Source organism: Pelecanus crispus, chromosome 4, assembly GCF_030463565.1.
Source record: "Pelecanus crispus isolate bPelCri1 chromosome 4, bPelCri1.pri, whole genome shotgun sequence".
NCBI lineage: Eukaryota > Metazoa > Chordata > Aves > Pelecaniformes > Pelecanidae > Pelecanus > Pelecanus crispus.
In genome coordinates, this window is record NC_134646.1 from 18,766,009 (window position 1) to 18,778,995 (window position 12,987).

The window sequence follows — 12,987 nt, forward strand, 5'->3', positions numbered from 1 at the left end:
CTGCCTTTTTCTGGTCATCCAATCCATGAAATACTCATCTCTCTGTGTATATAATCTATACTGCGTTTCCGACAGTGTTAACTGTATTCAGCACTACATACAGGATGCCTGTCCTAATCCAGAAAACAAGCAGATGCACATGCAACAAATACACCATAACATGCTCTGCTGATGTAGTTTGCAAGAAGTCTGCTGTTACAGTACCATAGTAAAAATGCAAGGTCTTTGTACTTAACTTCTACACTACATACTTTACTTTGTATCAAAGTGTTGACCCTGACACCAAGTTTTCTTTTTAAGGCTCACAAAATGCATTTCATACACCAGCTTCTATGGGACAATTCCCTAGAAGAGTTGGAAAACTAAGATAGAGACAACAGCAGTTGGTCCCACATAATGAGACATAGGAAACTATGAGATGAGATGGAGGCAAAGAGGTAGCAGAGATGGCAAAGATGAGGAGGCAATGAGAATGACCTCAGAGGACTAAAGACAGAAGGAACAGGAGGCAGTGAAATCCAGTGGAGAGTACTGTGTGGGAAGGCAGGAAGAAAGCTTCTAAAAAAAATATAGAAATTTTAAGTCTCCAAGGTAAAACAAAGCATACATTAAAAAAAACCCTTTTTTTTTTTTAAACGGAAACTTACTTGTACCTTCTATCAGCAACTCTTGCCCATGGCTGCCCAAAAGAGTCCGAGAAAGAAAGGGAGCAAAATCCACAAAAATCTCTCTCAGAAGTGGGGCAGCTTTTTCCAAAGCATGTTCAAGCCTGTCTGTAATACTGGTAGAGAAATACATGTGATTAACAAAAAAGAAGGAAGTTGCTGAAATTTTGTAGAAAGGAGTATAGTTTCTGGCAATGTTTAAGTGATATACATGTATAAGAAGGAATCAATAATCCGGCACTCATATTTTCCCAAACCTTCATCAGGTATTGAACGTCAGCGAAACAGCATTCTTAAGTGGTGTGGAATCAGAATATCAACTGTAGTATCAAAAATGTGAGCCACAGCACAGATGTTCAGATGTTTAACTGAAGAAGTTACCTCATATTTGAAGCAGAATCTTCAGGCACTGAAGAAACTGTAGGGACAGATGGCAGTTTTGAATTAGATGATCCCCTTCCTACAAGAGAAAGTAATAAACGAGTTATATAAGAAAACATGCCAGAGGTTAGACAACTGGACTAGAAACTAAAGCCTCAAGCTCAACCTCTGAGAAACCATGGTTTTTAAGTGTGTGAGTACTAGGTAAACCCTTTCACCTCTTTGTACCTCCAACTTTTTTTGCTGTAAGACTCCTATTTACTTACGTTCATATTTACCAGGTATGCCATGGCAAGCTTTTTAAATTTTGCTCTAGCACAAATAGGAAGTAATTCAAGGAAGCCATGCATTTTGCTTCATTAAGAAAGTCAGACTAGACCGCAGTGATCCCTTCTGGCCTTATAAGCCATGATATTCTCTGAAGAAATCTGAGAACGCTTACAACCTTAAGCAGTGAATACAAACAATGTTTTACACTCTTCATACTCCTGTAGTGGACTCATATATACTAATACAAAGCCAAATGGTAACATTTTAAAGTATTTCTTTTGGTTACTGGAAGCGCTCATCCAACTTCAAGTAACTTGCACAGAAAACCCTTAATCTTTTGTCCAAAATTAAAATATATTTGTGCCAAAATGAAGCACAATACAAAATGAATGGGTACTTTCAACAGCCTAGCTTAAATTTTTGCAACACTGGAACTCTGACAAAGACAGCTATGATAAAATTCTCCATTGCACTGCCAGCATCATTAGCATGATGGCAGTGGTATAACCTCATTTATGAGTTATTAACTTTGCCACATCAATTATTCAAAGGTTGATAGGGAAGACTGGGTCATTTATGCACCCTACGCTTACAAAAAAAAAATGCAATTGTGTTATGTCAAATTGACACTACATGGCTCTCATCAGCAGAGTAGGAATCTGTAAATACTAAATTCTGCTGTTCAGTATATAAAGAGAAATACAAGCTCCATACTGCAGTATGGATTGGTATTAGCAATGATGAAGAGGGGGTAAGCAAGACAGACAGAGATTTCACAGATATTTGCTGCCAGGATAGGAACGGTGACTCACAAATCTTGCATTGCATTCCAAACTATAGAGAGGAATGAATCTTAGCAGACAGATTTCTGTGCATTTCCCAAGAGCATGACTGCTTCTAGTCCATCTGCAATCCTATCTCTTTCCAACCTTAGACCCTGTCCTATTCTCTTTCCTCTCACCTCGCCAGTTTCAGATTCTTATATGCTGCTGGAAAGAGGGGAAGGAAAAAAAAAAAAAAAAGAAAAAAAGCATGAAAGAAAAGAGTTTAATCAGTTTAATCATTTCAGTTCTCACATCTACCTTAGCAAAGACGTGACCCTTCTCAAAACTATAACTATAAAAAATTCCTGATTGTCCCACCTACACTGGAGTGAGCTCAGTTAAATGCAACCTGTCTGGAAATAAGCTGCTAAGATCTTGAAAGCATCTACTAAAATGTGCCAACTGCAACTTTTCAAAGTCTTTTTACTTGACTGAAGCGTAACAGATTTGTAAAAAGATGGCAAAGACAGATCCCTGAGACACTAAGTTTATATCTCCTGTCAAATTTCAAACTTCTGCTCCAAAACACTGGCACACAGAGCTTCCCCCCAGAAACATTGGGGGTTTTTTGGTTTGGTCCCCCCCCCCGTCTGGGGAAGATGTTTTTCTCTAATCTCGCTTCAAAGGCAGCACAAAAACTAATAAATTAATCTAATGCATCAAAATGGTGAAGAGTTTTGCTCTCATTTCTTTTTCTTTCTTCATAGGCAGGAGATATCTTTGTGAATGTGATTTGCTCATGCTTTTCACAAATTCAGCATGAAGCTCTTATTTTGACTTTTGTATGGGATGACGGAGTCAGAAAGAAATTTTGAGTGGGCTATACAAAAAGAAGGACAAGGAAGTGGGGAAACAAAGCAGTTAGCTGAAAGCAAGGTGGAATCCAAATCTTCTGGGCATTGTTTCCTCAATAATTTTAATAGATAAAGGCAAATCAAAAACATATTTCTGAAAATTTCAATGGTGATGGCTAGATTCTGTAAATATTTTCAATATTTTCATGGATATAATTCCATTTCTTTAAGATCTAGTTTTACATAGTCAAACCACCAAAAAGTATTTATGTATTCCCAAAGGAAAAGCAGTCAAATAATGTGCTAAAAATTAGAACAGAGCCTCCATTAGGCTAGAAACAGAAATTAGAACAGAAAAACGAAACAAAGCCCACAGAAGGCAACAAGCCAGTTCCAAAGACTCAGTTGTTTGTAGGATACTTAATAGCTACAGTCTTTTTTTTTTTTAAACACATATGCATTCATACTTAAGTATGCACAATATGCTGCCTGTTGGATTAAGACTTTAAAGCAATTATTTCATTTTCATGATAACCTTTATATTTAAAAAAATTCACTAGAATTCCCAGCTTTCTCCCTAAAGCCCAACATCCCTGTTCTCATTAAACAAAACCCTGTAACTTGAAAATATTCTTAAGTCCACATGCCCAGTAGTGGACTTAAGCCCATACACTGTCCATAAGGGGAAATCAGCACACTGATGTGGGTAGTTCAACAGAACACAAAACTGAAATGGCACCCAAAGCCTTCAAAATAAGAAAGTCCTCTCGACATGGAGACTCCACATGAAGAATTCCTTGTTATATAAATGCTTGCATGCTTTTTACTACGTATAAAATCTGTGACCCATAATCCACTAATTATTGGGTATGTTAGAAAGTCAAATGTATATACAACTAAAATCCCACCATATTAAATGCATAGCAAAATCAAGGATCACTTTATCAGTTAAAAAAATAAGACTTTAACAGTGCAGCACAGTAGCATGACCTTTACAATTAAATGAGATTAAAATAATTCAATGCAATATTTAGGCCACACGCAAAATAACTGAAGGAAAAATTAGACAAAAATTCAAGGGAAACATCTGCAAGGACAATGCAAGGACATAACAGCCATCACAAGGCTAATAAAGAGACATACACTCAATCCGAGGTAACTGGGGGGGTTTGTTCGTTTTATTTTGTGGGATGGGTTGGGGTTTTTTTGTTTTGTTTCTACACACAATGGCACTGGTAAAAATGGTTAGAGTGGGAGGTAAAGGAAATCACTGACAACACAGATAGGACATGATTTTATTTCTTCTAGAAATCAAAACAAATTGTGCATAACAGATTAGGTATAAATGTAAAACTATGAAGTTTTAAGTTAAAATCAACTGTTAAATATAGACATAACAGAAAAAGCGCTGGCAATTTGAATTTGACAACAGCATAAGGCAGGCACCTACAAAAACTGATATTCTTTTTGAAGATTATGTAAGGATATTTATGGCCTGAATTTCTTCATGCTTATCATCACCTAAATCCACATTCCAAACTCAGATATATTTCACTAAAAGGGGTGAATCTCAGATTTATCACAGCTGAGAATTTCAGGGTTTTTTTAGATAGGATTAAGCATAGTGATTTTTGCATTCAAATTTTCTTTTGTGGAAGTACTTTTTTGACTTTATTTAACTCAGAAGTGGCTTTCTATTCTACTATTCTTCCTGCCTTTAGCAAAAAAAAAAAAAAAGAAAATACTTCAGTAGCATATTTTCATCCACAGCACACATGTGGGTAAGTGCAGTAGCTACTTCAAACATGTGGAACTAAACTGACTTATCTCTTCCTTATCCTTTCACTGATAAACTGGCTCCTTCAAACTGACAGTTTTACAGACATTTGCAAGAACATAAAAGAAAATGCAAATAGATCATCTGTCTAGCACCCTTACAGTGAAACCTTATTGTTTATTCAAGGTCCCCAAGGGTCTAAACAAATAATGTCTCTAGCAATAAAATATCATTAAAGAAACTCCTTGTGCAAGATCCTTATGCTTTTGCATACACACTCAGAAAGCATGCTTGGCAATACACAAGCAGTGCATGACATACGTTACTCTGGGAGGACGGAGATGAGGCAAAAAAACCCAGAGAGTTGAATTAAACAGGCATATCTCTTAATTTGGTACAACAGACCTACCATACATAAATACACCAATACTCTTTATGAAAGGAGTATCTGGTAAAATAGTGAGCTCATTCAAAAATACACTTTCAGGGCTGGAAGTGCACAATGCAAGACTACAATGAAAGGTTTTACAAGCTAATATAAGGGATCTGTTACATAAACACATCTGTAGGTTAAACCAAAACAGATTTCACAAAACAATGGTGCACACTCTAAAGAGAAGTTGCTTTAAAACAGTTTTTATACTGAAAGAGTATTACACCATTTCCATTGCATATCATTAGCATTTGAGATTTTTTAAAGTGTCATTCTGCTTTGGTAACTAGCCTTTAACTACTGTCACTGTAAAGTTGGAGTTCTCTTTGAAACAGTTACTATAATCCAGTGAACTTCTTGAACTACCTCTGCACTGATGGTAACTCACTTGACATTTATTTTTCCTACTTTAGCTTGTCTCCCACAAACTTATTTTATTGCGAGACTTCAGGGTTATTTTCACCCATGTATAAAAATCAATGAATACCATTCTTCTTTGCAAAAGAAGTCAACTGTGGGAGCAAATTTATATTTTCCTATATGTACGACTAGAATTCAGGAGCCAGAACTCCTTTTTTAGCTCCTGTTACTTGCTTATTCCCAGGTTGCTTCCAAGCATCCACCTCCTTTTTCACCTCAGCCTTTGACATGGCCTTGTTTATCATTTCACACTTTGGGGAACAGGCCATGTCTCTGCTCAGGAGAAGCAGAAATCCTGCTGGCAACTCTGTGTGGCTCAGAGGCAAAACAAGTGAAACTCAAAGAACTTCAAGTAAGAGGGGAAGGAGGCAGGCAACAGAAATTGAGTGGAACTTCTGTGTTTTCTACCCTCAGAGCACCAGTAATGACAAGATGCAATTCACTCCTGCTTCCTACAGACTTTTCATACTCCTTCTTTATAAAAATTATATTTGAACAACCGTTTGCAACCTGGATAGTGAAAGCCTCAAAATTGCATTCTTTAGAGTGAAGCACTAACAAAATGCATGTGAAATCCTTCAAGTACATAAACAGAGAAACTCGGAGCATCAGAGAAAACAGTGGGAGCGCAAACTGCAAAACAGTTCAAACAAGTTCACGCCACTTCAGAACATTACACCTGTAACTGAAACATGTAAAAGGAAAACTAAGTGACAAACAAAAATACAAGCATCTCACTAGTATATTCAGAATAGCTCAGACAACTCTGCCAAGTCCTGCCTAACCAAACATTAGTCCTGCCTTTCCAATATCCCTTCCTGGACACAGCATGTGTAAAATCTCTGCATTAAATCTCATATTCAGCCTATGAGCCAATCCAAGGAAGAAACAACCGAGTAAATTCTTCCTCCTTCGATTATTACTAGCAAATACACTCTTTTGCTCAACACCATGCTCCGTAAGAGAGAAATGATTGGCTCAACATGGACCACGGAGGATCTTTATTTTCTCCATTCATTTCCAAGATCTTTCAACAATTGAGGTAGCAATTCCAGCAGACCAACCAACGCAAATAGCAGCCATCAGCAACATACTGACAGGCACGTTTAGACCATAAGGGGCACATCTGTATTCAGGAAAGGCTTTTTGTGCTGTGAAATACTCCATGGGTTGAATGAGTAAAGGTGAAGAAACTGCTCTTGCGAAAAGGCCAGGCTGTCTGAGGCCAAAATATGTTTTCACCCTCTTTCAAAGTATCAGAGGAACAGAGTGAGCTTAGATGGTTATCTTTCCAACTTGTCAACACTTTGTATTTGGTAGGCCAGGACATGTCACATCCACTTGATATAAGCTTAGGACAATCTTAAGGGTCAAATAGCTGAGATACTCATAGACCTTGAGCTGCAGGCAAGATGCAAACTTCAGGAAAAAATATTGGGAAGGAGGCTGATGAATTCTGAGCACACGCAAATAGCAACTGAGGCATCTGGAACCACATAGACTGACTAATATTTCTACACAGATCCCACCTTGACCAAGCAATTTTGACATCACATCTGCAGGTGGAGAATGCTCACATACCATGTAAAACTTATTCCCAAGTTATGTGTATGTACGCATTACAACTAAAACACTACCATTTGCTGTTTAATCCCATTTTAATGTCTGTGTCTCCCTTTCATCTCTGTTTTGGAGTAAATCAACTCAAATCTCCACAGTAAAGCATTACATGTTATTATATTACGGTTCTGTTTGCTTAATCAGTTTTTAAAACATATCAAACAAATGCATACGAAACCCACTTTAAAAAATTCTTTGACTTTAGAAAAAACAGCTGAAATGTACTTTTAAATGTAGCAATAATGTTTAATAAACAGCCTTCATATGAAATGTGAAAAAGCCCGAAATTTATACTCACTACATAAACCCCTAGTCTCAGCACTTTTTTAAAAAGGATTCAATTTTTTTTTCTTAATTACAAAAGTAAACACACTTACAATGAATGTTAGCTGAAAAAAAATTAGAACAATGTATTGACTCTCTGCTGCATGAAAACAAAAATTGGCGAAAGAACTTGTGATTTGAACTCAGGGGAAAATTATACGTATTATATTTTGGTTTTATAGGAAGCTAACTGATTGCTACTTGTGTCCTCAAATAAAAAAAAGTTAAAGGCCTTATACAGAACTTTATTTCAAACTTAAACGTGCGCAATTTATATGAGCAACATAAATGTAAACCACTCCAACTCTGCAAAATTTTTGTTTCCATGCCATTATTTTACTGGGGAAAAAAGAAAGAGTCTCACGTTTTAATCTGTTTAAGGCATGATTTCATTCATCCCTTTACTTTTTCTTTTAATTAATTACATTGCCAGTCTAAACATGTCTACTATTTTTAATCCTGATTAGTTTCTTTTTATGCATATCAGTTCAGATTACATGTCCAATTTTTGCCAAAACTCCCAGACATGCTGGAAGTCACACAGTTACAAACTACATCAGCATTGTTTATTGTCTGGATTTCTTATACATTCTACAGGCACAGGGGCACTTATTTTTTCTTCTACGCGTTCTTAAAAGATTGACTAACTCTGAAAATCAATGGTTATCTGTTTTATTTCTATTAAAAGCAAGTGAATACTGACTTCAGAAATTGTAATAATTAAGCCCACATCTAACCTGGGTAAACCAGTAAGAAGTTAACAAATTAGCAATTATTTTAACCTATTTCAATATAGGTAAGGTTTTATTATTTTAAAAACAGATTAGCCGCTCAGAGCCAATCTTCCCCAAAGAACTGTGACATTTTAAGAGACAGCTAATTTTCCTAGTCCAAACATTACTCCTGGACTAGTATAGTGCTACCTCCTGCAATTTCAGTGACAAAATGGATTCTCCCTTTTGCAAAGAATGAGAAGATACTAGATTTCAATAGCTTTTCTTTTCCTTTATTGTGGCTGGAACAAAACCTTTTTGATTTTCCCAACAAATGCAATAAACAGTTGAAGATGGCAACAAATATCTTCCAGACAAACGAGTACTAGAGGACATGACAACGGATTAGCTTTTTTTCCTCAGACTTTGTAATTTGGATGTAAGTTCATAAAAACAGGAAGCTCAAACATTGAAAAAGGAACACAAATAATCAGGCACAGACTGAGATTTCCTTGATTAAGATGCAAATCAATTCTAAGTCTTGACGTTAAACTTCAGGGGCACAAACAATTATGAGATCCTACACAGCCTTGTGACTTAAACATGGCTAAGTAGAAAAGCATGCCTTTGACACAGCATATAAGGTTAAACATCATTTATCTCATACAGAACGACCAGAGAGACTAAAGGTTCAAAGGACCACTTGCTTATAAACAACCTACTCAATTTTGTCCCCACTGAAAAAACTGTCCAAAGCAATTAGTTCAGCATCAACACTGAATATGACCTCAGGCTAAAGCTATTGGAAACACTTGTATATAATTTTCAGTCCTACTTAGCACTAACACACATACCCTTGGACAAATACCCTACAATTTATAAATAAGCTTATATTTTACATAACAAAAAATGTGTAACAAAAAGTAGTCTTTAGAATATATGGTATTTATACTAAATACAAGTTAATATAGTATGCCTGCTTTATAAAAACTGTGAGAAATCTTGAAATTATGACTAATATTGATCGGACATTTGTATTTGTTCTGGTAGATGAAGGCAAAAGGACAACCCCAAAAAAGTTTAGCAAAGCTTTTTTTTTTAAAAAAATACAACACTACTTTTGTATATTTTTTATTTATAAACAGGTTTTTACATTTGTGTAGCTACAGCATCAAAACTAGGAATAATAAAATGATCTGGGGGATAAACTCTCAGAAAATATCAAAAAGGATGAATTCTTGTATTCATGAACCCATATAATGTCACTGACAATTGGTCCAGTTCAACCTAGAGTCACGTCTGTTTTCCTGTAAAGTATCTGATACTGGTCTTCATTAGAGGCATGAATACCAAATGCAGGCCTGCAAGCTGTTATATGAGGGCATGTGACAAAGATATAGACAAAGTAGTATGCAGGATACAAATGCCGCAAAGGTCCTTTTGCCTGCTGTGATAATTTAGGACATGTTATACCACATACAATCCAGCAGTTTAAAAAAAAAAAAAAAAAGTGTAAAACACCATCTTCCCAGATCATTGACACATTTTCCCCTAAGAAAATATAACCAGCCATAAGTATCAATATCCTTAGTATAAGCAAAACTCATATATAGACAGATAAATATATATACACTAGTATATATATCAGTATTACAACAGAAGGCAACTAACGACTTAATGTCTGAAAAACAATTATTCTCATCTACAGTGTTTTGAGATATGGACGACTATTGAAAAACATCTCACCTTCACATAACACATGACAAAATACAGGTAACACAAACTTGTTCATCTGTATTCAGAGTGAATGGTGAGGGAGGGAGAAGCAAGACAGGCAGGGTTGGGATTTAAGGTGTTTAATTTACCCTTACTCACCAGGAGATTCTCCTGACAAATCCGGGGCTTGGGCTGAATCTAAAGAAGAAACCACACTGACAGCATTTGTAGGAATACCCATAGCAGCTGTAGAAGAGGAAACGGTCGATTTCTTCGGTGGTACAATGACACTCCTAGGTGAAGACAAAAACTTAGTAAATAATACTGTATGAAGGTTCACACATCATGACCCTTGTTTACACATCTAGCACATATACTTCTGTGTCCTGCAAAAGTACCATTCCTTCCCTATTTTCTTTTTCCATCATCTTTGGCAATCTACCTCAACCTCAAGGACACTTCACCCTTCTTTAGTTTTTATGGTACACTTTAATATCTCATCCACTTCTGCAAAATCCCTGACAAACTAGCACACAGTTAGAAGATCAGCAGGACAAGTGACCTGCAAGTAGCTTTTACTTTATACCTTAATTTCCCTAAGATTTGGTTTTAAACTTCAGGCAACTATTTACAAAAGATATCACAGTATTGAAAATGAAAACATTAAGATAAATTATCAACACTGAAGGCTGCCTTGATAGTATACTACTTCTGGTATTCTAATGCAGAACAGAAGACTAATTGAAGAAGGACATACTAAAAACATCCTAACACATCTGCATGCACATACAAACATTCATACATATTAAAAATATGGCTAAGGCATGAATTTGAGTATATCTTGTCAATGAAGTTTTACTTGTATAATAAATCAAAACTTTCTTTGGAGTTGAAGAGAGAATCTCCATCTTTTATACAAGTTAAATGTCAGACCTTGTAGGCAGCATTAAAGATCACATAAGAGGAAAAGATGCAAAGTGACAAGTTAGGCATGAAGATTTATCTCACATGTTACTAAGACATCTATTTATGCTGTACCAATTTCAATTAAATTGTAGTACTTTATTCCAAATACCTAAAAGGCCTTGTTAAGCTTATGTTAAAGGCATTTTTAATTGCAAGTTCGCTCCATAAACATGCAAAAACCCAGCTAATGAGGTAAAGAGTACAGCTGATATATAATGCACTCCCACAGCAGCGCTTACTTTTAATTACCTGGTGTTAACTGTAAGCCGAAAGTCTTCAACATTCAATTTATTTAATCACATCTTTTGTTGACAGTACTATAACTACACACTGAAAGAATTCCCTTAATAGCTTTAAAATATTCATTTTCTAAATAAAGTAACTTAGAAACTTGACCCAAATTCAGGTGTGATAATAACAACCAAAGAAGTTCCATCAAATATTTCTAAAATAGTCCTTGCTAGAATGGAAAAAAAGGACTGTATTTGACTCCCTTCTTCAGTCCAAAGGATGTCACAGAAGCTAGACTGATTAAATCAACCCTCCTTAATGGCAGGAGTAGGCAGGGACCATACTTGGAGGCAGTACATGTCATATCATTATAAGGGTGACTGCTAATGTTAACTATACACTAAAAAAATAGAAGCAAAAACACCTGAGCCCCAAGTCAAGGTATTGTGCCTAAACCATGAATTTTGTTCATACGTTCATGTCAGTTTCCCTGAAACATGAACAATGCACTAAAAAAAAATTTCATATATTTAGACTGTCTTCTAAATTACAGCCACCATCACCAATTAATTTTCCATCACCCAGGTATAAGATTCTACATCACTCAAGATTCTGTGACATTCACTGTCTGGAAACTGTTACTACTATTCTATAACACACATTCAAATACCTGGAAGGGGCTGGGAAGCTAATATAAGTTTCCTAAGTACAAGATACACCCACACATAGTAAACTTTCGGACATTTCTCCAACATTCATGATCCAGCACTGAAGCTCAGGTGTGTTCCTTTACAGGTTTTAAGTTCTTTTACTGTATAGCTATCCAATTCAAGAAATACTGATGAATAATATTAAACCCAAATAGTACAGACATATTACAAATACATGTCCATTCATGTGGACTCTCTGAGATCCCAGTGCATGAGCTGGAAATACTTCTTTGCACACCCACTAAGTTACAGAAACAATTATCCATTTGCTTGCTAACTAATACACACACTATATTGGATGCAATTTGATATTGGAGAATCTTTAATGACAAAATTTGGTGCACATGTAGACAGCAATTGTGCACATATAGGTAGTGTCTGTTCAAAACACATCATTCATGTAATTAATTTTAAATTGGAAAACACCAAATTACCTTGAGGGTTCTGCTGGTTTTGGCTGGGATAGGGTTAATTTTCTTCATGGTAGCCAGTATGGGGCTATGTTTTGGATTTGTGCTGAAAACAGCGTTGATAACACATGGATGTTTTAGACTGCTGAGCAGTGCTTACACACAGTCAAGGCCTTTTCTGCTTCTCACACCCCCCCACCAGTGAGTAGGCTGGGGGTGCACAAGGAGTTGGGAGGGGACATGGCTGGGACAGCTGACCCCAATGGACCAAAGGGATATTCCACACCATATGATGTCATGCTCAGCATATAAAGCTGGAGGAAGAAAGAAGGGAGGACATTCAGAGCGATGGTGTTTGTCTTCCCAAGCAACCATTACGTGTGATTGAGTCCTGCTTTCCTGGAGATGGCTGAACAGCTGCCTGCCGATGGGAAGCAGTGAATGAATTCCTTGTTTTGCTTTGCTTGCGTGCACGGCTTTTGCTTTACCTGTGAAACTGTCTTTATCTCAACCCACGAGTTTTCTCACTTTTACTCTTCTGATTCTCTCCCCCATCCTACTGGGATGAGCAGCTGAGTGAATGAGCAGCTTTGTGATGCTTAGCTGCACCTGGGGTTAAACCATGACAAGGGTAAAAACAAATCTTCTAGAGAAGTTTTCTGTTTCCAGGGTTTAAAGTCCATTGGAATTCTCTCAAAACATCAAATCAGAATGGCTGTGTCCTCTGAATACC

At 36.5% G+C, this 12,987-nt stretch overlaps 1 protein-coding gene across 2 annotated transcripts in view; it reads right to left on the reverse strand.

Annotated features, from left to right (window-relative positions):
- LRBA (LPS responsive beige-like anchor protein) overlaps positions 1–12,987 on the reverse strand; it is a 419,408-nt gene that overhangs the window by 306,482 nt on the left and 99,939 nt on the right. For both annotated transcript variants that reach the window (XM_075709754.1, XM_075709753.1), the window contains 3 exons: positions 10,097–10,230; positions 1,047–1,125; positions 648–781 (listed from right to left, as the gene is read on the reverse strand). In XM_075709754.1, the coding sequence (XP_075565869.1) occupies positions 648–781; positions 1,047–1,125; positions 10,097–10,230 (347 nt within the window). The remainder of the gene's footprint in view (positions 1–647; positions 782–1,046; positions 1,126–10,096; positions 10,231–12,987) is intronic.